Consider the following 20594-nt stretch of genomic DNA (forward strand, 5'->3'; position numbering starts at 1 on the left):
TATTTCCCCAGCCTGGCCTGGAACTTGTGTGCTCAAGTGCCTCAGAAGTAACTGGGCTACATACAGTTCTCATACAGTGCCCAGCCTTTATGTCCCCGTTTCAGTATCCTGCACATGTGTAATTAAACGCTTAAGTACTAGCAACATTTTAACAGCCTTAAAAAAAAGTGTAACGTAATTTAACCCAGCATGTCCAAAACCTACTATTCCAGCAAATAACACAAGATTTATGAATGAGATGGTTTGTATCTGCGGTGTACTGGCAACACTAACAGCTCAGTCCTGCTGGAACTAGCTACATTTCCAAAACTCTCTTGGCTACATCTTAGCCAAGTTACACTCCAGCTGCCCTAGTGGACGCACAATCTTGGGCGATTCCAGCATCAAGGGATTCTTCCAATTCTGAGCCTGGGGATTCCTTAAATAACACAGTCTCTTGGCTCCTCCGGATTTGGCCACGAGAAAGTGTAGAGGCGGCGCGTGCTGCTTAGAGACGGTGCGGGGGGCGCACGGAGATCGAGCCCGCGGGCGCGGGCGGCGGCAGCGGTTGGCGGCTGCCGGGCGGCGAGCACGCGGGGGCAGCTCCGCCCGTGGGCGCGCGGGCGGGCACCGAGGCGCGAGGGCGCCGCCCCGGGGAGGCGGGCAGCGGGCTTCAGAGGGCGGGGCGGGGCGGACCGCACCGTGCCGGGACTCGGGCGCCGGCAGCCGGGACGGATCAGAACGCAGAGAGGCAGCCGAGCGAGCGGGTCGGCGGCGGCGGCGGCAGTCGGGAGGGTCTGGACCACGGGAGCCCGAGCGCGCGGCAACGGCCGCCCGGAGCGCGCAGGATCAGCGCTGCGCCCGCAGCCCCCCCAGCGCGCGCACGCTGAGGAGCGCGCGGTGCTGAGCGCGCGCCGAGCGGCCGGGGGCGCGCAGGCCCTGCCCGCCCCTTCCGTCCGCACGCCCGCCGCCCCGCCGGCCCTTCCTCTCCCACCTTCCACTCGCGGCCCGCGCCCCGCACCCGGCGGCCCCCGCGTCCTCCTCCCGCGGCAGCGGTGTCCGCGGCGGCCGGAGCGGGCCGGGCCGGGCCAGCGGGCCGGGGGATGGCGCTGCTGGACCTGGCCCAGGAGGGAATGGCCTTGTTCGGCTTCGTGCTCTTCGTGGTGCTGTGGCTGATGCATTTCATGTCCATCATCTACACGTGAGTTGGAGGGTCGGGGCCTTGGGGACCAGCTGGGCAGGCAGGCGTGTGCGCCGGGGAGGGTAGCGGGCTCCGGGGGTAGAGAAAGCGGATCCTCAAACGGTCCCCCCCTTGGTCTCCTTGGGGCGGTGCGGCGCGGGGTCCTGGAGAGCGAATAGCGCTGGAGTCGCGACCCGGCTCCTGGGTTGCAGGCGACTGCAGAGCCCTGGGGAAGGAGCCTGCTTCTGTGTCTGGTGGAGGGTCGCCTGCTTGGCTTGATTGTGTAGGGGATTCGTGTGATTTTTTTTTTTTTTTCCATCTGGGCCAAGATGTATGGTGTATTGTGGGGTTCCCCCTCCCTCTGCGCGGGCCACGTCTCTGTTATGGTAATGGTCCTTGACACTCTTCCGGGAGCTGCTTACCACCACCCGGAGACTTCCCTGTGGGTTTTCTCCTTCCTGGAAGAGCTGTGTGCTTAGATAGGTGTGGAGCACCTGCCCGCCTTGAAAAACGTCGGTCTCCAAGCCTGTGTGCCAGCTTTCAGTCCTGTCAGGGTGGCATTTCAGTATGATTTTCTTCCTTCCTTTTTTCCTTCCTTCTCCCCCCCCCCCAACCCCCCACCCCAATTCTTCATTTATTGGCTTGTTTGGAGTTTTGTATCTTTCCTGCCCTCCACATAGAGATTTTCATTTGACAGGTACCTCCCGAGGCCTACTAGGTACCACCTAGTATTGGGCTGGGGATACAGATGAGAGCAGGACAAAACTCCTGCCCTCGGGAAGCTTACATTCTAGAAGGATGAAACACGATAAAAATCCAAATAAGGTTATTGCCCATAAAGCTGAGGAATAAAACAGAACAGGGCGAAGGGGTGGAGAGAGACGTGATCTAGGTGGCTAGTTTTGATCCTTCAATGAAATGTTTTTAAAATGAAGTCTATGTAAATAAACGAAATGAATGTGTAAAGATGAACTCTTTTGGCCTTTTAGCCTGGGGGTAAATGATCTTTAACACCAAATAGGAATAGGATAGAATAGGATGTTAGGCAATTACTTGTAGATGCTTTTTCCCCCTATAGAAAAGATATGCTTTTCTCCATTTGGTGCGCCATTTCCTGATACTGAGAAAGATGACACTTGTATGAGATAAGCTGACAGTTTTTTTTTAAAAGTGAAAGAAAACATACCCGGTCGGTCTGACATTGCTGACTTTGGAATTTTTAAGCTGTATTAACTGTAACTACATGGACTCTTTTTTAAAAAAAAAAAAAAAAAGCAGTAGCTACTATATAAGGAATTTAGACAGTACAGAAAGGAATAAAGAAGATAGTTATAACACATAATCAAAATATTACCCTGTTAACCTTTTGTGCCTACCTTCCCAATTATTATTATTATTTTTTTATATGAAGAGGGCAGGCCAGAGGAGGAGAGAGGAGACCATGTCATGCTTGTTGTTCTATAGTCTGCTTTAAAATCTCACCTGAAAAGCAGTACAGGGTACTGTTCTAGGTGCCAGAAGTAACCCACTACCTCAGGCTGATGCTCACAGGGGGCTGCCTGCCAAGTGACCTGACCATTGTTTTTCCCACATCCACAAATGTGTGAGCTCTCTCCACCATTTCAGGTAGATGCATGGCATTTTAGCTTCCTGGCTATTAATATGTATTTGTTGTTATTGATAGGCAGTTCTGTTAATTCCAGTTTATTCAGCAGCATTGTAATGATTTTATTTGTATTTCTTAACTTTTTACTGTGCTGGGAACCAAACCTAGGGCCTTCTGCATGTTGGGCAAGTGCTTTATCCCTCAGATAAATTACCAGTTCCCATGGTGAATTCTTTTACATACATCTCCTTAGTTTGCATTTCAGAGGGAGGAAGTATTGGACCAAAAATGGTACATCTTTTAATCTTTGATACAATGTTGTGTGGTGACCTATTGTGTACACTAATAAACTTTCCTGAGGATCAGAGAAGCAGAGCAGCCAGCCACTAGTTCTTACCTCTACAAAATCCTCAGCCTACAAAGAATGAGTTCCTGTTTCCTCACACCTTATATACCTTTCTCTACCCTGCCACATTACTTCCTGGGATTAAAGGCATGTTTGTGTGCTTCCCAAGCAAAGGCATGAGATCTCAAGTGCTGGGATTAAAGGTGTGTGCCACCACTGCCTGCCTCTATGTCTAATCTAGTGGCTGGCTCTGTCGTATGATCCTCAGGCAAGCTTTATTAGAGTACACAATATATCACCACAATGCTGCCTTATAAAAATGTTATAACTACCTAGTTTGGGCCATATTGGATGAGGATTGTTCCCCTGCTCTGCATCCCTTATTCTTCACCATTTCTTTTGTTTTGATTTTCATCCATTTAATTATTGGTTCCACTGAGTAGCTTTTCAGATATTTATATGCCAGTTTCATTTAGTCATACATTATGTGGCATAATCTTTTGCCTGTACTGCAGTCTGTTGCCAAGTTCATCTATTCCATGTGAAGGTAACTCCTGTATCAATGTGTCACATGCTGTAATTTTAACACATTCTATTTTATTGTCTCTCCTCTTGAGACTGGGGTGTTTAGTGGACAGGTCTTCTGTTTTATGTTTCCTTTTATTGTCTTCATTCTCAATTATTATATATGCTAGTTATATATGTTAGTCTGCTTCCTTCTAATGTGGTGAATTTTCTTTTAATTTTTCACCTATTACACTTTGGTTCTCTCAGGAGTTTTCTTTGTTATACAACGAGATCTAGAACTCTAATTTTAGTTCCACTTAAATATTTACCAACTTGTTCCCAGGTCATTTATCAAGTGATTTGATTATTCTTTTGTTTAGAAAAATAATAGCCTTTTTCATAAACTAAATTCTTTGCACTTTGGTGTATTTCAGGGCTCCTAGTGCTGGTTCATGGTCCCATTGTTTTTCCATACAAGATCTATTCTATTTTAATTAATGAAGTTTCATTAGCTGATGAGACAGCCATTTCATTCTTTTGCAAACTTTGACTATTATAAATACATTTCTTATTTAGAGATGAATTTTAGGATCTTTGTTTTGGAGTCTTTAGTTTGCTAGTTAAAATATTAAATTTCCAATTCAACTTGGAGCAAAGACTTTTTCCAAACATTCTGAAATACTGGCCCCTCCAGTGTATGTACAAGGTCAGTGTCACACTCCCTGAACATTAACATTATTGATGTATCCAGTGTTTCAAATAACCAACCAGAGTGTGTTTATTCCTAGACTGGAATTTTTATATTTCATTATTTGTTTACTTTTGTGACTAATGCTTTATAAACAGATTTTCTCAAAATAATCTTACTTTTTTGCTTGTTTTTATTTTTGAGATAGGGTCTCACTAGGTAGCTCAAGCTGTCCCCATACTCATTATGTAGACTAGCCTGACCTTGAACCCAGAGATCCACCTGCCTCTGCCAGAGTGATGGATGGGATTAAAGGTGTGTACCAACCACACCTAGCTATAATTTTACAGTTTTGAGCATAGTATAAAAATTAGCTTCCTTGAAGTGCTGTAAAAGGCTTTGTAATTATTTTTTGATACTCCAGGACATTACCTTTAATTTTTAAAAAATTGTGTGTGTGGGGGGGGCATGGGTATATGGGGGTGAGATGACAGCCTGCGAGTTAATTTGGTTCTTTCCACCATGTGGGGGCTGGGATTGAGCTCAAGTTATCAGGCCTGGTGGCAAGCACCTTTACCTGCTGAGCCCTATCTTCTGCCTCAACTTTACTCTTTTTCACTAATAAGAACAGATTCTGAGGCTGGGTGTGGTTGTACACAAGGCAGGTAGATCTCTGTGAACTCATGGCCAGCCTGGTCTTCATAGTGGGTCCAGGACAGACAGCCAGAGTTACATAATGGAGAGACGCTGTCTCAAAAAAACAAAACAACACCCCCCCCCCAAATTCCTGAAAAGAGATATGCATATCAAACAAAGGAAACATAATTAATTTATAACAGGTTTCATTTGCTAATTACAGGCCTTGTAAATACTTTTTTGAAATGGTTAAGTGAATATAAAACAAATAACCAGAGTGGCTACATTGGCACATCTGTAACCTCAGCACTCGAGGAGATGGAGGCAGGAGGATGCAGTGAAGGCTATCCTATGGTGTATTGTGAGACCCTGCCTCACAAAAACAAAAACTAAAAGAGCAAATAATCAGCAGAATAATTTGTGTATAAATTTTGTTGTTTTAATAAATATCTTTTAGTGAGCTGGTCCCACAGTCATTTCCCACTTTTTTGCATGTATGGTTTCATTATAAATAAATAAGATACATCCCGGTTTGATGGGAATTGTTTTCAAGAAGAGAACAAAAGGGTTTTTTGTTGTTGTTGTTATTGTTGTTTTGCCCTTTCCTTACAATATAAGCGAAATTGCAGTTGAGTCTCAGTATTTAACAAAATTAAAGAACTATGGAAATAGTATTTTGGTTAAAACACTGTGTAGAATCATATTTATTTATTTATTTATTTGGGTTTTTCAAGACAGAGTTTCTCTGTGTAGCCTTGGCTGTCCTGGAACTCCCTCTGTAGACCAGGCTAGCCTCAAACTCACAGGTCTGACTGCCTCTGACTCCCAAGTGTTGGGATTAGAGGTGTGCGCCACCACTGCCTGACCTTTTTTTTTGGGGGGGGGGGGTTGTGGATCATCTTTATTTTAATAAAAGGATATGTTTTTTGAATGAATGATCTGTCTTTATCCCTCTGTCATTTTAAGTAAGGCATAGATGAAGGAGGCAGATGTTGGTGCCCCCTCTCTGGAAGCTTGGGCTTGCAGCTGGTTGTCTAGCAGTTGCCGGGTTTCTAAACCCTGGCATAGCTCTGTATGGGGTGTCAGGTCATCATGAGGGTGGGCTCCCAACTGTTAAAGATGCATGAGTAACACCAATACTGCAATAAAAATGGAAGGCATTTAGGAAGTTGCTTTTAAAAATTATTAGATACAATGTATCAATGGCATGCTTAGTCTGTTTGATTGTATCTTCTTACAGTTAGATAGAAGTCTTGGCCTGCGTTTTAAACAGTGTATCTGACATTTGATTAACACATTGACTAGCTCTTATTCAGTGAAGTTATTTGTTCTGATTTCACACGTCTCGCAATTCCCATAAGCATCCCCTCCAAATAAAGAGTAGTCGTCTACAAACTAGAAACCGCTATTTCCTATGTTATGAATCTTATTTCTGTTCATGGATATTTCTACCACCCACTTTGTTCCTCCTCAGCTCTAATACCAAACTGAGGCACAGTCATTTCATAGTATTATTTTAGATGGCAGATACTTATGGGAAGGGTCTCATTCCCAAGATTTGATTTTCTAAAAATAGCAGGTGATTATAGTCTCAAGCAGTCAGTGCGGGCTAAGTGCTCTTTATGGGTTATTTTGTTTTTCCTTTTTGTCAGAGTGAGTTTGGTTTCCTAGTTGGGAACTGAGATGAAAACATACAGAAGTCTGCAAGCACTTGTTTTCTGCCCCTGGAGCTGAGCCATCCTTCGTGATGATTGATGTAGTCCTATCCATTCTTGCTTTCTCTTCCCCATTCCCCCTTCTCCATCTGATGGTTGCCTTTCCCTTCTGTATAGTGCTCTAGTGATTAGCATTAGACTTGACTAGCTTCGTTAATGTAAGCACCAGGCCAGCTTGGAAATATCGCTTTTTTAAAAGTGATTTATTTATTTCATTTTATGGGTAGGGGTGTTTTGCCTGTATGCTTGTCTGTGCATGAGTCTATCACATGCCCACAAAGGCCAGAAGAAGGCATTGGATCCCATGGAACTGGAGTTATAATCTCGTAACATGAGCCTCCATGTAGGTGCTGGGCGCCGAACTAAAGGCCTCTACAAGAACAGCAAGTGCTCTTAACTGCTGAGCTAGCGCTCCAAACCCAGAAATACCTCTATTGTTGTTTCTTTGTCTTTTGAGACAGGGTTTCTCTGTGTAGCCCTGGTTGTCCTGGAACTTGCCCTGTAGACCAGGCTGACCTCAAACTCAGAGATCCACCTGCCTCTGCCTCCCAAGTATTGTGATTAAAGGCGTGTATCACCACTACCCAACCAGAAACAACTTTGTGGTGATATTGTGTTCCCCAGCATATTATGCACCCTAATAAACTTATCTGGGGTCAGAGAACAGAACAGCCACCAGATAGACATAGAAACCAGGCATGGTGGCACACACCTTTAATCCCAGGATTTGAGATCTCATGTCTTGCTTGAGAAAGACACACACCTTTAATCCCAGGAAGTGATGACAGGAAACAGAAAGGTATATAAGACTGAGGACCAGGAACTTTAACTTTTTAACTTTTTAGGCTTTTGAGTAGCAGTTTAGCCGAGATCTATTCAGATGAGGACTCAGAGGCTTCCAGTTTGAGGAAACAGGATTGGCTGAGGAGTTGGTGAGGTGAGGTTAGCTGTGGCTTGTTCTGCTTCTCTGATCTTTCAGCATTCACCCCAATATCTGGCTCCTGAGTGTTTTTATTAATAAGACCTTTTAAGATTTGTGCTACAAACTTCTTTCCTAGGCTGCCCTTGGACTTTGGTTCACAAGGGACACTTTTTAGCACAAATGGGACATTTTAACCTTTAAGCCCTTTGAACTTGAGCCTAGAAAAATACAGAATTAGACATGTGATGGTTCTTTTTTGTCTATTTTATTTTGGGTATTATTATTGTGGTTGTTTTGTTTTGTTGAATAAGGTTTCTCTGTATAGCCCTGGCTGTCCTGGAACTCGCTCTATAGACCAGGCTGGCCTAGAACTCAGAGATCCATCCCCCTGCCTCTGCCTCTGGAGTGCTGGGGTTAGAGGTGTGGGCCACCACTGCCTGGTTCATATGATGGTTCTAAAGAGCAAAATAAAAAGTATGATTGAGTTCTGCTGTTCCCGGATGGCTCTCTAGATTGATTCAGTTCATCCCGTGGCTCCCTCGCATTGTTGGAAACGTCGCTGCTCCCCAGTGTCTCTAGAACTCGTTCCCTTCCTGCTCCATTGTTTTGTGGTGTCACTGTCGTCATTCCTGGGTCATATGCTTCAGCTCTGGCCATGGCTCCCCACTGCCTTCAGGTCAAGCTCTTGGTCAGACCCAGGGTTCAGGGGCAGCCTAGCCACGCCCATTTTCCTCAACAGCAATGGAATCCTGGGTTCCTCTGAATGCATGGTACCTGTCTTCAGTATTATCACCCCTTTTTTTTCTTTCTTTTCCTTTTTCCCTTTCCTTTCCCCCTCTTTTTCTTTTAAAAACATTTTATTTTTCTTTAATTTTTTTCATAACTACTACTTGCTCATTCAAGTCAATTTAGACTTTTAGACTTTCGTTTTGTGAGAGGTTTGAGTGGCACTTAGGCCTTTCCATGGTTTGGGGGAATTACCCATGTAAGTAGAAATAGAAAGTGATTTTTCCCTTTTCGTGGATACATTGTAAGTTTTTGAGGGTGCAGATGTTGACTTAGTTACCACTGTGTCTAGGGATCCACTAAACTTTAAATTACTACTTGTTGAATGAATGATCTTTTGGGTACCTCTGATAGCATTACTGGAGATGTATGTGTGTATTCATTATTTTAGTTTCTGGTGGTAATTGTGGTTTGAGGCAAATGGTCAAAATTTGGTATGCTTTTAGTGGACATAGATTTTAATGAAATTGGACCAAGTGAAATCCTGTTCTCACTATGTCTAAACCAGAAGCAGGTGACCAGATAGGAACAGATTCATGTCAATCTGTTTACTTCAGAGTCTGTGGTAAATTTTCCCTCAAAAGGTTTTCCTAAGGGACCAGTTGTCTTGCTAAAAATAATCTTTACATTCAGTTCTGTCCTTTGGAAAATGTAGAGTCCAGGGCTAGCCAAGGTTGGCTCACAAATGTAAATGTCACAGAATGTCCCTGTTCTCTCTCCATCCACAGTATTCTCTTCCAGACACAGAGTAGTTTCAAGGCTAGGGTCTGCTTTCAATGGGAATTATGTAGGAATGGGGACTCGATCATTACATGCTCAAGAGTGTTGTGTGGTTTTGAGCATTATCAGGTAGGTCCTTCTTCTGTGAGCTACCTTTCTTGGTTGCTATCAGCAAAGCACCAGACTCTTTTCTGTGAACCAGAGTTAATTGTAGCCTCACCAGACCAGAGGGTTGGTGCTGTGGGTTGTTTTTGTTGGTTTGTGAGTCTGTTGTTGATATCTGCTGGCCTCCTGTGGTGATATGACTCCTTTATATTCTGTGCTATGTGAGTCCATTGTCCAGTGGAGACAGTTTGTGCTTTCCTATGTGGTTAGCTAACTCCTGGTCACTTTTCTTTCTCATGGGAACCTTGTATCAGCAAAGTCACAGTTGCACTAAGAAGATAAGCCTGAGCTGCTGAAGCCCATTTAGATGCCCATCTTTAAGTGATAAATGCTCCACGGCAATAACCTGAGTCACAACCCAACCCATACTGATCATAAACAAAGCAACTGCCTTCCAAAGCCCAAGTATAAGTGTCATGATAGAGACCACTAATCATTGGGGGGTGACTGTGATGGGCCTGCTGATCCCACAGTCGGCCTGATTTGATGTGCAATATTAGCAATCATGGTGTGGAGCACAGGAGAAAAATTCTTGGCGTCGTCGGCGCTCTTGGTTTATTGGAATCACGCGACAGAACTTGTAAAATGAAACAGAACAACACAGCCTGGGGCTATGAAGCAAGGTGACCTTTGCCCTTGCAGACTGTCTTCTCTTGGAAGCCTTAAGCAAAGTCCTGGTGCCTCACCCTGGAGGGGATGAGCCCCACCCACTGCCCCTGTTGCTCAGTCCACCATCTCCCAGAGGCTGTTCCTTCCCTTCCAAGCTTCCATCCTGCCACAGCCAAGCCCAAACAAAACTGCAAGTTGGGGACGTCAGAGCTGTTGGTGGGTGAGCCTGAAAGATGGGAAAGCTGAAACAAGGGGATAAATAAACCATGAAAGCCGCAGCAACACTTGAGAGTTTGGTGTTAGGAAGAGGCTGACATGAAGCCCTCACACAGAGTTGGGCTCATTAAGTCAAAGTCCGGTAGCATCCAGCAGGATCCCTGAACGTTTCTTCCTGTGACTCCTGACTGTTTCTCTGAATAGACGTACTCAACGGAGAAGGTGCGACTCCAAACGCTTTTCCCCTTTTGTCCATGGCTTGCTCTAGTAATGTCTGGACTTTAAGCGGGTCTCAGTTAGCATCCTAATGGTGCCTCCAGCTTCATCGTCCCGGAGCTAGCAGGGCCAGCCCCGCGCACTGAGCACCTCTCCGCCCTGACTTGACAGTGGCCTTGCTTCAGTAATCTGAATGCCTCCGCTGTTGTTTGAGAGTGATACTAACGCCCAGTTGGGAGCTTTAGTTTGTAAATTATTTCTCCCGAAAAATAATACATTTTTTGAAAATTTACTACATTTAATAACTTCCCTAAATTGCCCACTTAAGTTTGCTCATTATCGAGTAAAACCAAACCTTCGGCCTAACTATATAATAGGGTCATTCACTTTGTACCCGCTGTATTTCTGAAGTTGTAATAAAAGCTGATTTCTGATATGGAATGGATATATTTGTTAAGAGGAGAGATACTTCACTAGAATAAAAAATATTGTTAAAAAGCTGGGAGTGGGAGTGGCACAGGCCTTTAATCTCAGCACTCGGGAGGCAGAGGCAGGTGGATCTCTGTGAGTTCGAGGCCAGCCTGGTCTACAGAACTAGTTCCAGGACAGCCAGGGCTATACAGAGAAACCCTGTCTCAACAAAACAAACAAACAAACAAACAAACAAACAAACAAGAATATTGCTAAAAATCCCAGTTACAGCTCATGCTGCCAGTAAGCGAGAGTTAGTGATCCCAGTATTAGACCAGGTCATGGAGAGGGCTCTCACCTCTAGTGGAGTGGAAGGCTGTGGGGTAGCCTCTGCTCTGGGGACTGCTAGACTGCACACACAGTCTCTGCCTGTATCCTTTACAAAGTCAGATCAGCTTGGGATTGTGTGCTGATCAAGAGTTACCCTGAATATTGTACCCGCTGCAGAATGAACGTTATCCTGCCTGGGTCTCAGCTTGGTTCCTTCCTCACCTACCAGAGCCAAGCAAAGGGGCTTCTTCTTGTGGTTTGGGACCAACATGTTGAGGCAGGTTTGAAGGATGGCATTCTGCAGAGCCTCTGCCTGCTGGAGAACCCAGCTATCTGAACAGAGAGCTCAGCTTAAACCATGCACACCACAGGGCACCAGCAGTCCATTCTTAGCTATAGTGACTTGCTATATGTAATGTTTCACAGTCTCATGTTTGTGTTACACTGTTAGGTGTCCATAAAACATTTGTTCATTGCAGTGTTGAGAATTGAACCCAGGGCCTCTCACATGTGCTAGGCAAATGCTCTACCCCTGAACTATGCCCCTTAAAACTTTAAATATTTGACATAATTTTTTCACCTTAAACATTACACCAGCCTGTATACTGGCTTTCCTTTCCTTTGTTTCGGCTCTTGAGGTGTGTGTAGCCTAGGTTGGCCTTGAACTTGGGATCCCTACTACAGCCTCCAGAGTGCTGGGATTTCAGGCATGCACCTCTTTGCTTGACTCTTGGATGTTAGGTGTGTGTTAGACCATGTTTTCACTTACTCTGTTTAATCATGTAGTCATGATCTCTCTCTACACACACGTACACACACACACACACACACACACTCTCTCTCTCTCTCTCTCACACACACACACACACACACACACACACACACACACACACCTATTTCATTTCTGGCTTTCTTTCTTTCACTGTTGACCATCCCTAAATCTCTTATCTGAACTGTGGTAATTCAGACAAGTTGCACATGGCAGAAAACATCCTTGAATCGCAACACTAGTCCTTTATTTTATTTTATTATTTTTTTTAACTTTTTTCCGGCTGTTTTGAGTTATGTTTAGTATTAGCTGTCATTGGATGTTTGCTCTTCAGCCTGTATTTCTGGACCAGCCTGCAAGGTAGACACTATTGTGTACACTTAAAAAGAAACAACTTGCCCAAGGGCGCACAGCTAGCTAGTGTTCTGAGATAGAAACCCAGGCAGCCTGCCACCGGCCCAGGCTTCTGAATCACTCTGCTGTACACTGCCAGAAGCAACCTAAAAATAACCCGGAAGTGAACTAGAGCGAGCCCTGTGCTGGAGAGGGGTGTTTCCGACAGTGGGTGACACTCTTCTCCCATTCTCATAGAACTCCATCTGTCCGTCCTGCAACCGCTGCTCTTTCTAAAGGATCCCACCCACCTCCTGCCTTCTCTCCTTACAGTAACCCGGTCTCTTAGGTCTGTGCTTCCCTGCTTTGCACTTTGGAGTTGCAGGGGAGGGGGAGGAGAGGACTTAAGAAACCGCAGCTGCCTGGGCCTCACCCCTGGAGGCTCTGATTAGATTGGTCTCGGCATCAGAAGCTGTAGGCCCCCCGGGCGGGTGATGGTGCTGTACAGCCCCTGCGGCTCCCCGGGCGGGCGATGGTGCTGTACAGCCCCTGCGGCTCCCCGGGCGGGTGATGGTGCTGTACAGCCCCTGCGGCTCCCCGGGCGGGTGATGGTGCTGTACAGCCCCTGCGGCTCCCCGGGCGGGCGATGGTGCTGTACAGCCCCTGGTGGCTCCCCGGGCGGGCGATGGTGCTGTACAGCCCCTGTGGCTCCCCAGGCGGGCCATGGTGCTGTACAGCCCCTGCGGCTCCCCGGGCGGGCGATGGTGCTGTACAGCCCCTGGCGGCTCCCCGGGAGGGCCATGGTGCTGTACAGCCCCTGGTGACTGTTTACCAGCAGCTGTGTCCCGCACCTGTCACCTCCTGGCTCCCTTCACTTCTCCACGTCGCTCGGGAGCCACAGTTTGTCCTCGCCCTGTGCCTTGCCCCACCTTGCTTGGCGTCCTGTGTCCCTTTGCCCAGTTGCCCTGGGTCCTGCAGAGGGCAATGGCTGGCCGTGGGGATTAGTACTACTGCACACTCACGGTCTCGGGTCGCTGCCTGGTGGCACTTGGTGGCTGTATTTAGTACGGTCTGGTGCACCTTCTGAGTCTCCACCACCCTTCCACGTTCTCGGCAGATCGCTCTCATCCTTGACTTGTATTGTGGATCCTGTCAGGCCTTTTTTTTTTTTCTTTTCCCCCTCACTAGCTCTTTGGCCTTAATCTCTATTTGCAGATACTCTTACAGAATCCCTCCAGGGAAGTCCCCCTGTTCCAGCCAGTCACTCTTGGGCTCTTTCTCGCAGTTCTGTAGTTTTAGGGAAACTCAACATTTATTTACTTTTCTTTCCTTTTTAAAAAAGTTTTTTTTTAAATTATGTATTTCTTTATTGCCATATGTATGTATTTGGGAATGCCACAGTGAGCATGTGGAAGCTTTCAGGGCTCAGTTCTCTTTCTGCTGTGTGAGCCTCTGGACCTGAACTCAAGATATCAGTCTTGGCGATAATTTCCTTTTACCTGCTGGGCTCCGTCAGGTACCTCCTTGCTGCTAACAGTGCTCAGAAGTCACCGAGTACATCCCTAAATGAAGCAAACACTTGATTGACCTGCCTTCCTGGCAGCGTCTATGGCTGTACCTTCTTTAAAGGAACTTTGCGTTTGTCTGTGTGTGTTCGTACGTGTCTGTCTGTCCGTATGTACGCTGTCACCTTTTATGGCTTCTCAACTTTTATGGCGGCTGTCACCACCAGATCCTTGAGCTCAACCCTGGAGTCATCCAGGTGCGCGTGATCCACACTTCCGCGCCAGCATCAGGAGAGCCCTGTGGGTCCCCCATCGGCATTTTCCTTTGACTCTTCCTTTCCTGTGCTCCCTTCTTCCAGCATTCTAAACTGTGCAGCTTCTCTCTGCTTTTTCCTTCTGGATGGTTAGAATGTCTTCCCCGCCTTCCACCTCCCTGACCTGCACTTTGTTCTTCCATTCCTGGTCTTCCGTGGTTATCCCTTGCTGGCTGTTCAGAGTTTTAGGGTAGGGAGGAGCTTGCACTTCCAAGCTTGCATATGCTAAAACTTGGTCCTGTTTCAGCAGAGGGGCGGGGTGGGGGGGGGCAGTGGAGTGGAGTGGACCCCACTCAGGCAACACCAGCAAGAGCCTCCTCCTTCTCCCTCCTCCATCGTGGTCCAAGCTGCCTTTGCCGGTACTCTGTGACAGCACTAATTTGAACAAGGTGAGAAATACCCACTGTGTTCTGAGCACTGAGAACTACTGTGATAAGCACACACATGCAGCCCGAAGGTAAGGAAGGAGAGCTCTGGTCCCAGCCACATTCCCAGGCTGGTTCCAGCTTCCTGATGTTGCTGCTCATTGCTTTCTCAGGTCTTTGCGTGCCTGGCTGTTTTTACAAGATGCAGGCATTTTGAATTTCACTCTCTTGGGTTCTGGGTATTTTTCTCTGGGTATTAGACTCAACTCTGTCCCCTGCATGTAGAGAGGAGGAGTCTTGTAAAAATGTGCTTGGGCTCCCTGTCCTGCATGTGGCCAGGAGGTGATCTCAAAGGAGTAGTGGGGTATTGTGGCCCTCCCTTCCTCTGTTCCTGTGTCTTGTGAATCACTGACTTCCGTACCCTGGTGCTCAGTATCTATAACTATCTTTCCCTACATTTTGTCAGGTCGTTTTGGGGTGGGAAGGCAAATGCAATTTGTGTTGCTTTATTTTGTCTAAAAGTTGAAGCCCAGGGGAAGACTTGGGTTTTTGATTCTTTGTTAAGGTAAGAGAGATGAGATGTCATGCTGTTTGTAGTAGTCCCCCACCACAAACAACCAGGTGTCACCAGCAGGTATAGATAAGGGGGGGCACACTAGGAGGGGGAATTCTATAATGAGGATAATAAGCTATAGCCAAACTATCAATGTGGGTGAATCTCACTCTAACACATGGTAAACAAAAGATAGAGAAGGCAATTGGACCATTGGACCTGGGGCAGGGGCAGTCCTGATAGTGCTGTTGTTTAATGACCTGGGTACAGGTTGTAGGGGGGTTCCCCTCAGCAAATTCCTTGCAATGTATATTTATACGCGACTTTACATTATGTACCTGTTTTAAAAAGTACCCATTGTGACAGAAAGGTCAAGGACATAAGCCATATGCAATGGTGGTTTGGCAGAACTTGATGCCCAGTGTGAAGCCCGGAAGAAGACAGGGCAGTCTAGAATCCCAGCAGAAAGCAAGTCACCGCCTCTAGGTTTAGGGTGGACACCTGAGAGAAGACCCATGCCCTGTACAGATACCATGGGCCCAAATCCACACTGCGTGCCTACCAAGCAAACAGTCTCTCTATACCATTGTGAAAAATGTTCCTGCAGGTTTGGTTTATAGCACACTGGTCACAGTCTGAGGAATGATTTCTGCTCGTGACAGGCACAGTTGCTGTCCTAGCTCCGGAACACAGTTTTGTTGACATATCTGAGTTGTACAGCATTTGTACAAGCCCCCCTTTTAAAGCACAAGTCATTGGCAGTAGGTAATGTGTCTGTTAAGCATTGTACCTCAGACACAAAGGGTGCTGCTATCTAGCATGCACTGGAGCTCAGACTCTGGTGTTCAATAAACAGTGCTCTATCTATCCAGTGTGGAGTAATGCTGTGTGCTAAGCTTAATGCTAAATTTGTGTGGTTTTGATTAGGCATTCGTTTATGGTTTTGATAAAAATATTTCAGGTAACCTGCCCCAAAGAGTGTTGTCAGTTGTACTACATAAAGTCAAAACAGTGTTCTCCACAGTGGGGTTGCGTACTCTAGGAAGGGTCAACTCCACATGGGTCTCTTGGCATTTGGAAAGAAACACTAAGGACTGATTAGGCAAAGAGAAGCAGCACGATATGGTTTGGTTTTAATTTGTGGGAAATTTCAGATATGGTCCTTATCCATTCCCTCCGTCCATGAACCTAGAAGCAGCAATGAGTCTGGACAGCAGTCCTGCGTGATCAATGTTCAAAGCTCCAGAGAAAGGAGGCACAGCAATATTCCTAAGTCAGGCATCCTAGTAACAAGGTGGGAGAAGTAGGGCTTACTCTAAACTTGCACCCAGGTCTAAAAGTTACAAGACCGCTTTAGTCTAGAAGACCCCCGTTGCTGCTGTTAACTTAGCCACAGCCTGCCAGGTACAGTGGGATTTTAGGGGACTGCATTTGTCTGTGAATTGAGTGGTCAGCACGTTACATGAGAGTTTGGAGACACTTTCTTAGCACTCAGTAGATCAATAGGTTCGAATCACCAGATTTCGTCATACGGGGGCGGGGTGGGGGGTTCCCCTCAAATTAGAAATAGCTACCATTTGATTCACTTTACTTCCGGGTGGGCACCAGAAGGCACTCAGGTCAGCACGTAGTAGACAGACCCACAGACTCACACTTACTGAGGCTTTTTTGCAATAGCCAAGCTCGAGTCTGACTAGTTAGCTGTCAGCAGATAAAGAAAAGATGGTATACTTTTTTTTTTAATTATTCAGCCATACAGAACAACAAAATTATGTCATTTGCAGGGAAGTGGGTGGAACTAGAGAGCATCATGTTAAGAGAAATTAGCCAGACTCAAATACCATGTTTTCACTCATATACAGAATCAAGGTTAATAATAATAGGTATATGTGAGGGGCATGGTAAAGAAACTGCCTTCATGACCATGCCAATATGGGGGGCAAGGTTTTTATTGTGAATAAAAGAGAATGTCCAGAGGCATCTGGGAGAGTCCAGAGCAAAGAGAAAGAAAGCAGACTGGACAAGGCCAGAGCTATCTGTGAGAATAGTGAAGAGAGCTGGTGGGCAGGGGGATCTGTTGCCTTTCTGTGGAGAACAGATGGCTATCTGGAGGAGGGGACTAGATAGCTCTGAGATGATAACAGGTACTTGTGAGTAGAGACTGAGGGAACCTGGAGGCCAGCATGGGCTTTGATATGCAGCCACTGGTACCTGTCCCTCCTGCCAGAGGCAAGGGAAATGACTCCTTTGGGGAACGGGGAACCCATTTCACACACACCTGAGGGGATGCAGGCTTTTAGCTAACCACCACAAATCCTTGTGCAGTTCAGCGGGAGCTCATTTCTAGACACACGCATTTCCTGAGACCTAATCATAATAATAATAAGGCATGAAAACAGAACGGGGACTCTAGAGACAGTTAGGAACAGAAGGAGGGTTCAAGAGAAAGTAATGGGAAGCAGTGAATATGGTCCAGGTACATGTTATCCTAGTAGAAAAATGTCATAATAAAACACATTCTTTTAGCCAGGTGGTAGTGGCACATGCCCTTAATCCCAGCTCTTAGGGAAGCAGAGGCAGGTGGATCTATAGAGCGAGTTCCAGGACAGCCAGGGATACACAGAGAAACCCTGTCTCGAAAGACAAAAAACAAACCAGACAAATAACAACCTGTTCTTTTGATGAGTGGAAATGGGCCAGTAATGAGTTGCTAGTGTTAGGCCTTTGTCCCGCCGTCTTCATCACATACTCCTTTCATCATTTCTGGGGTTGTGTTTGTTTTGTTTATTCTCCATGATGCATTCCGGGTATTTCCCTCAAATCCAGTATCCGGTTCTGTCTTCTCCTGATGTGTGCGATTTTCTCTCTTTCTGAACTTTGAGCTGCTCGTGGCATAGGACAGTGGTCCTCACCTTCCTAACGCTGTGACCCTTTAATACAGTTCCTCATGTCGTGGTGACCCCCAACCATAACATTATTTCCCTTGCTACGTCATAACTGTCATTTTGCTACTGTTATGAATTGTAATGTAAATATCTGTGTTTTCAAACCGTCTTAGGTCAGGCGACCCCAAAGGGGTCGTGACTCACAGATTGAGAACCACTGGCTGCTGGGTGAAGGTGGCGCACGCCTTTAATCACAGTACTCAGGAGGCAGAGGCAGGGTGGATTGCAGAGTCCGAGGCCAGCCTGGGCTGTGACACAGAGGAACCCCGTCTTAAAAAAGAGCCACTGGCAGAGGTGCATGCTTTGCCCTTGGATCTTTTTGTGTCCTCCTGGTTGTCTTGACAGGGCCTCGTTCCTTCTCTGCAATTGCGCTCTGGGCCCAAGACCCCGGAGCGGTGTTTTGAAGAAGACTTTGTCTTCTCAGTCCTCAGCGGCCAAATCTAAGATAAGCAGTGTCTCCGACTTCCTCTAGGACCTAGAGTTTTTTGCTCTTTCAAGGATTCCAGACCCTGACAGGGGTGTCAACACAGATTTTTTATCTTCCTTACAGCAGGCTTGTCACATTTCTGGATTGCCGACATACTGTAGTTGGCCCCAAGGCACACTTGGGCTCCAGCCTGAGTCACTGAGGAGTGTTTCCTTACTAGTTACACACACTGCATTTTATGTGTGTACTCTGTCAGTTCCATTTTCAAAATCTCTTGAAGGCCCAGACAGGTGACTTAGTCCTGTGATCCCCACTGTTGAGAGGCTGAGGCAGGAGGATCAGGAGTTCAAGGCCAGGCTGTGCTACATACAGACTGTGTCAGGCTCAGGAAGGATGGGTAAGAATGAGTGACTGGTAAGCTGTGGACTTGTGATTGGATGGGATGGGTGGGGAGTGACAGGAAAATTTATGAGACCCTCACCATTTTTTGTGATTTCAACCATGTTACGGGTTCAGGCGGCTAAACTAGGTGAACTTTTTTCACTCCCGCACTCCAGATGCCCTTTTACCAGATGGGTTGCTACAGACACCTGTCTGGCCTGCCATTCTGTTAGAAATGGGAAGATGTATTTGTGTGTATGTGGTCATTAAGTGTTAGATCCTGGTTTTGCTTCTGTTTAACGCTGCAGGTGAGCCCTGTAGATCAGTATTTTCTAACGTGCTGTGGCCTGGCATTTTGACAAACTACTAAGAAAAATAACTTGCTGGTCACTGCTCGGGTGTTGTGGTAATATCAAATAGCTATCTGTGCTTTAAGTTTTCTGAAAGCCTTCCCTCAGCTTCTTCTCATTGCAAAGCAGTAACGCACCGGGTGGGGTCAGTCCACTCTTGCATGGTGATCCAGCCTTTCCTAGCATTCGGTGTTGTGGGTCATAGGTTAACACTGCTCCCATCCTTTAAACCTGTTGACTCACATTTGCCTCTTGTCGGCAACCTAGTTTCTTCTGCAGAGATGTGCGCGTGGGCGCTCGCTGCCTAGGCACTTGCTGCGGTCCCCCCCCTCCCCCGCCTTCCTCTGCGAGCATACGCTGGCTGGTCTGCGTGGGGGGGGGGGACAACTGTGCCTCCAGTCAGCCGTACGTTTGTTCAAATCAGGACACGTCTGAATATAAGATGTGATGATACTCATGGGGCGTTTGGTCTGCTAGAAGGTCTCGGTTGGTCTTCACACTCCTGGCAGGACTGTCCTCTGGCTGGAGCGATTCTAAGATGCCGTTGATTGCAGAGACATTGAAGTGTGGCGACACCTGGGTCCCAGGCCACCTTGTAGCTGGACCCATGAGTGCTCCCACATCTAATTACCGCCAGCTGCCTGGGGACTGGCTGGTGAGACAGATGGACCTGCACTGTGCTAAGTATAGAGGAAGAACTGGGCGCATCCCCTCTTCTCCAGTTGGCTGGGCGCCCCTCATTAGCAGCTGTATTGTCTTTAGCATGGACCAGTGATGCGAACGGGAGCCAGCTTCTCTGCGAACTGGTGGTGCCGGTGTATCGTCTGCTGTCTCTAAGACACATTTGTTTCATCTGTCTTGTTTTTTTCCCCCTTCCTTCAACCTTCCTCTACCCTGCCAGCCTGAGCTCATTGCCGTTAGACGTTCCCTTTGCCGTATTCCTGTGCTTCTCTGCAGCCTGCCTGCTGCTGCTTCGCAGCCATGTCTCGAAGCATGCTCATCACACGTCCATAGTCTTCAGTGTATACGGCACATAGAGAGGTTTTACTTTAATAGCTCTCTGGCTACATCCTGGCCGTCTGAGAGGTGGGGCAGGCATGTTGGCCGGCAAGGGGATCTGAACTCAAGCCTCGTGCTCGCATAGCAGATATCTCACCACTAAACTGTCTCCCAAGGCCTGCCATTCATCTCTGGAGTGTGCATCCTCCGACGATGACGGCCCTGCTCTGGGACCCGTGGTTACTAAGCGCTGAGGGCACAGCAGTGAATAACAGACCTGCAGGGTGCCTCTGTGCGCGGGCTCTTCGTCGGGACATCCGGTTTTCCTAAACTGAAAGCTTGTTTGTCCATCTTCTCTTTATTGTCAGGTCTCCTTCTCAGAAGGATGTCAGCTTTGAAAATTCTCATCTTAGTGTTGGGGTGTTGCACTGTGGGTAGAGGGTTTGGTCCCATAAACTAGGAGTGGGGGTGCCTGCCTGTGATCCTGTTACTCAAGATTCAAGAGTGTCCTTGCTATAGGAGACCCTGTCTTTAACATGCGCGCGCGCGCACACACACACACACACACACACACACACACACAAGAAAACCCTAACACCAGAAAAGCAGCTCCCTTGAAGT

General features: G+C 46.9%; 1 protein-coding gene across 1 annotated transcript in view; it reads left to right on the forward strand.

Moving 5' to 3' along the window:
- The first annotated feature begins 704 nt into the window (after positions 1–704).
- The window catches only part of Ugcg (UDP-glucose ceramide glucosyltransferase), a 35460-nt gene continuing 15570 nt past the window's right edge, over positions 705–20594 (forward strand). The window contains exon 1 of the mRNA XM_006994021.4: positions 705–1180. Coding sequence (XP_006994083.1) covers positions 1083–1180 — 98 coding nt within the window. The 5' untranslated portion in view covers positions 705–1082. The remainder of the gene's footprint in view (positions 1181–20594) is intronic.

The sequence above is a fragment of the Peromyscus maniculatus genome, chromosome 2, assembly GCF_049852395.1.
Source record: "Peromyscus maniculatus bairdii isolate BWxNUB_F1_BW_parent chromosome 2, HU_Pman_BW_mat_3.1, whole genome shotgun sequence".
NCBI lineage: Eukaryota > Metazoa > Chordata > Mammalia > Rodentia > Cricetidae > Peromyscus > Peromyscus maniculatus.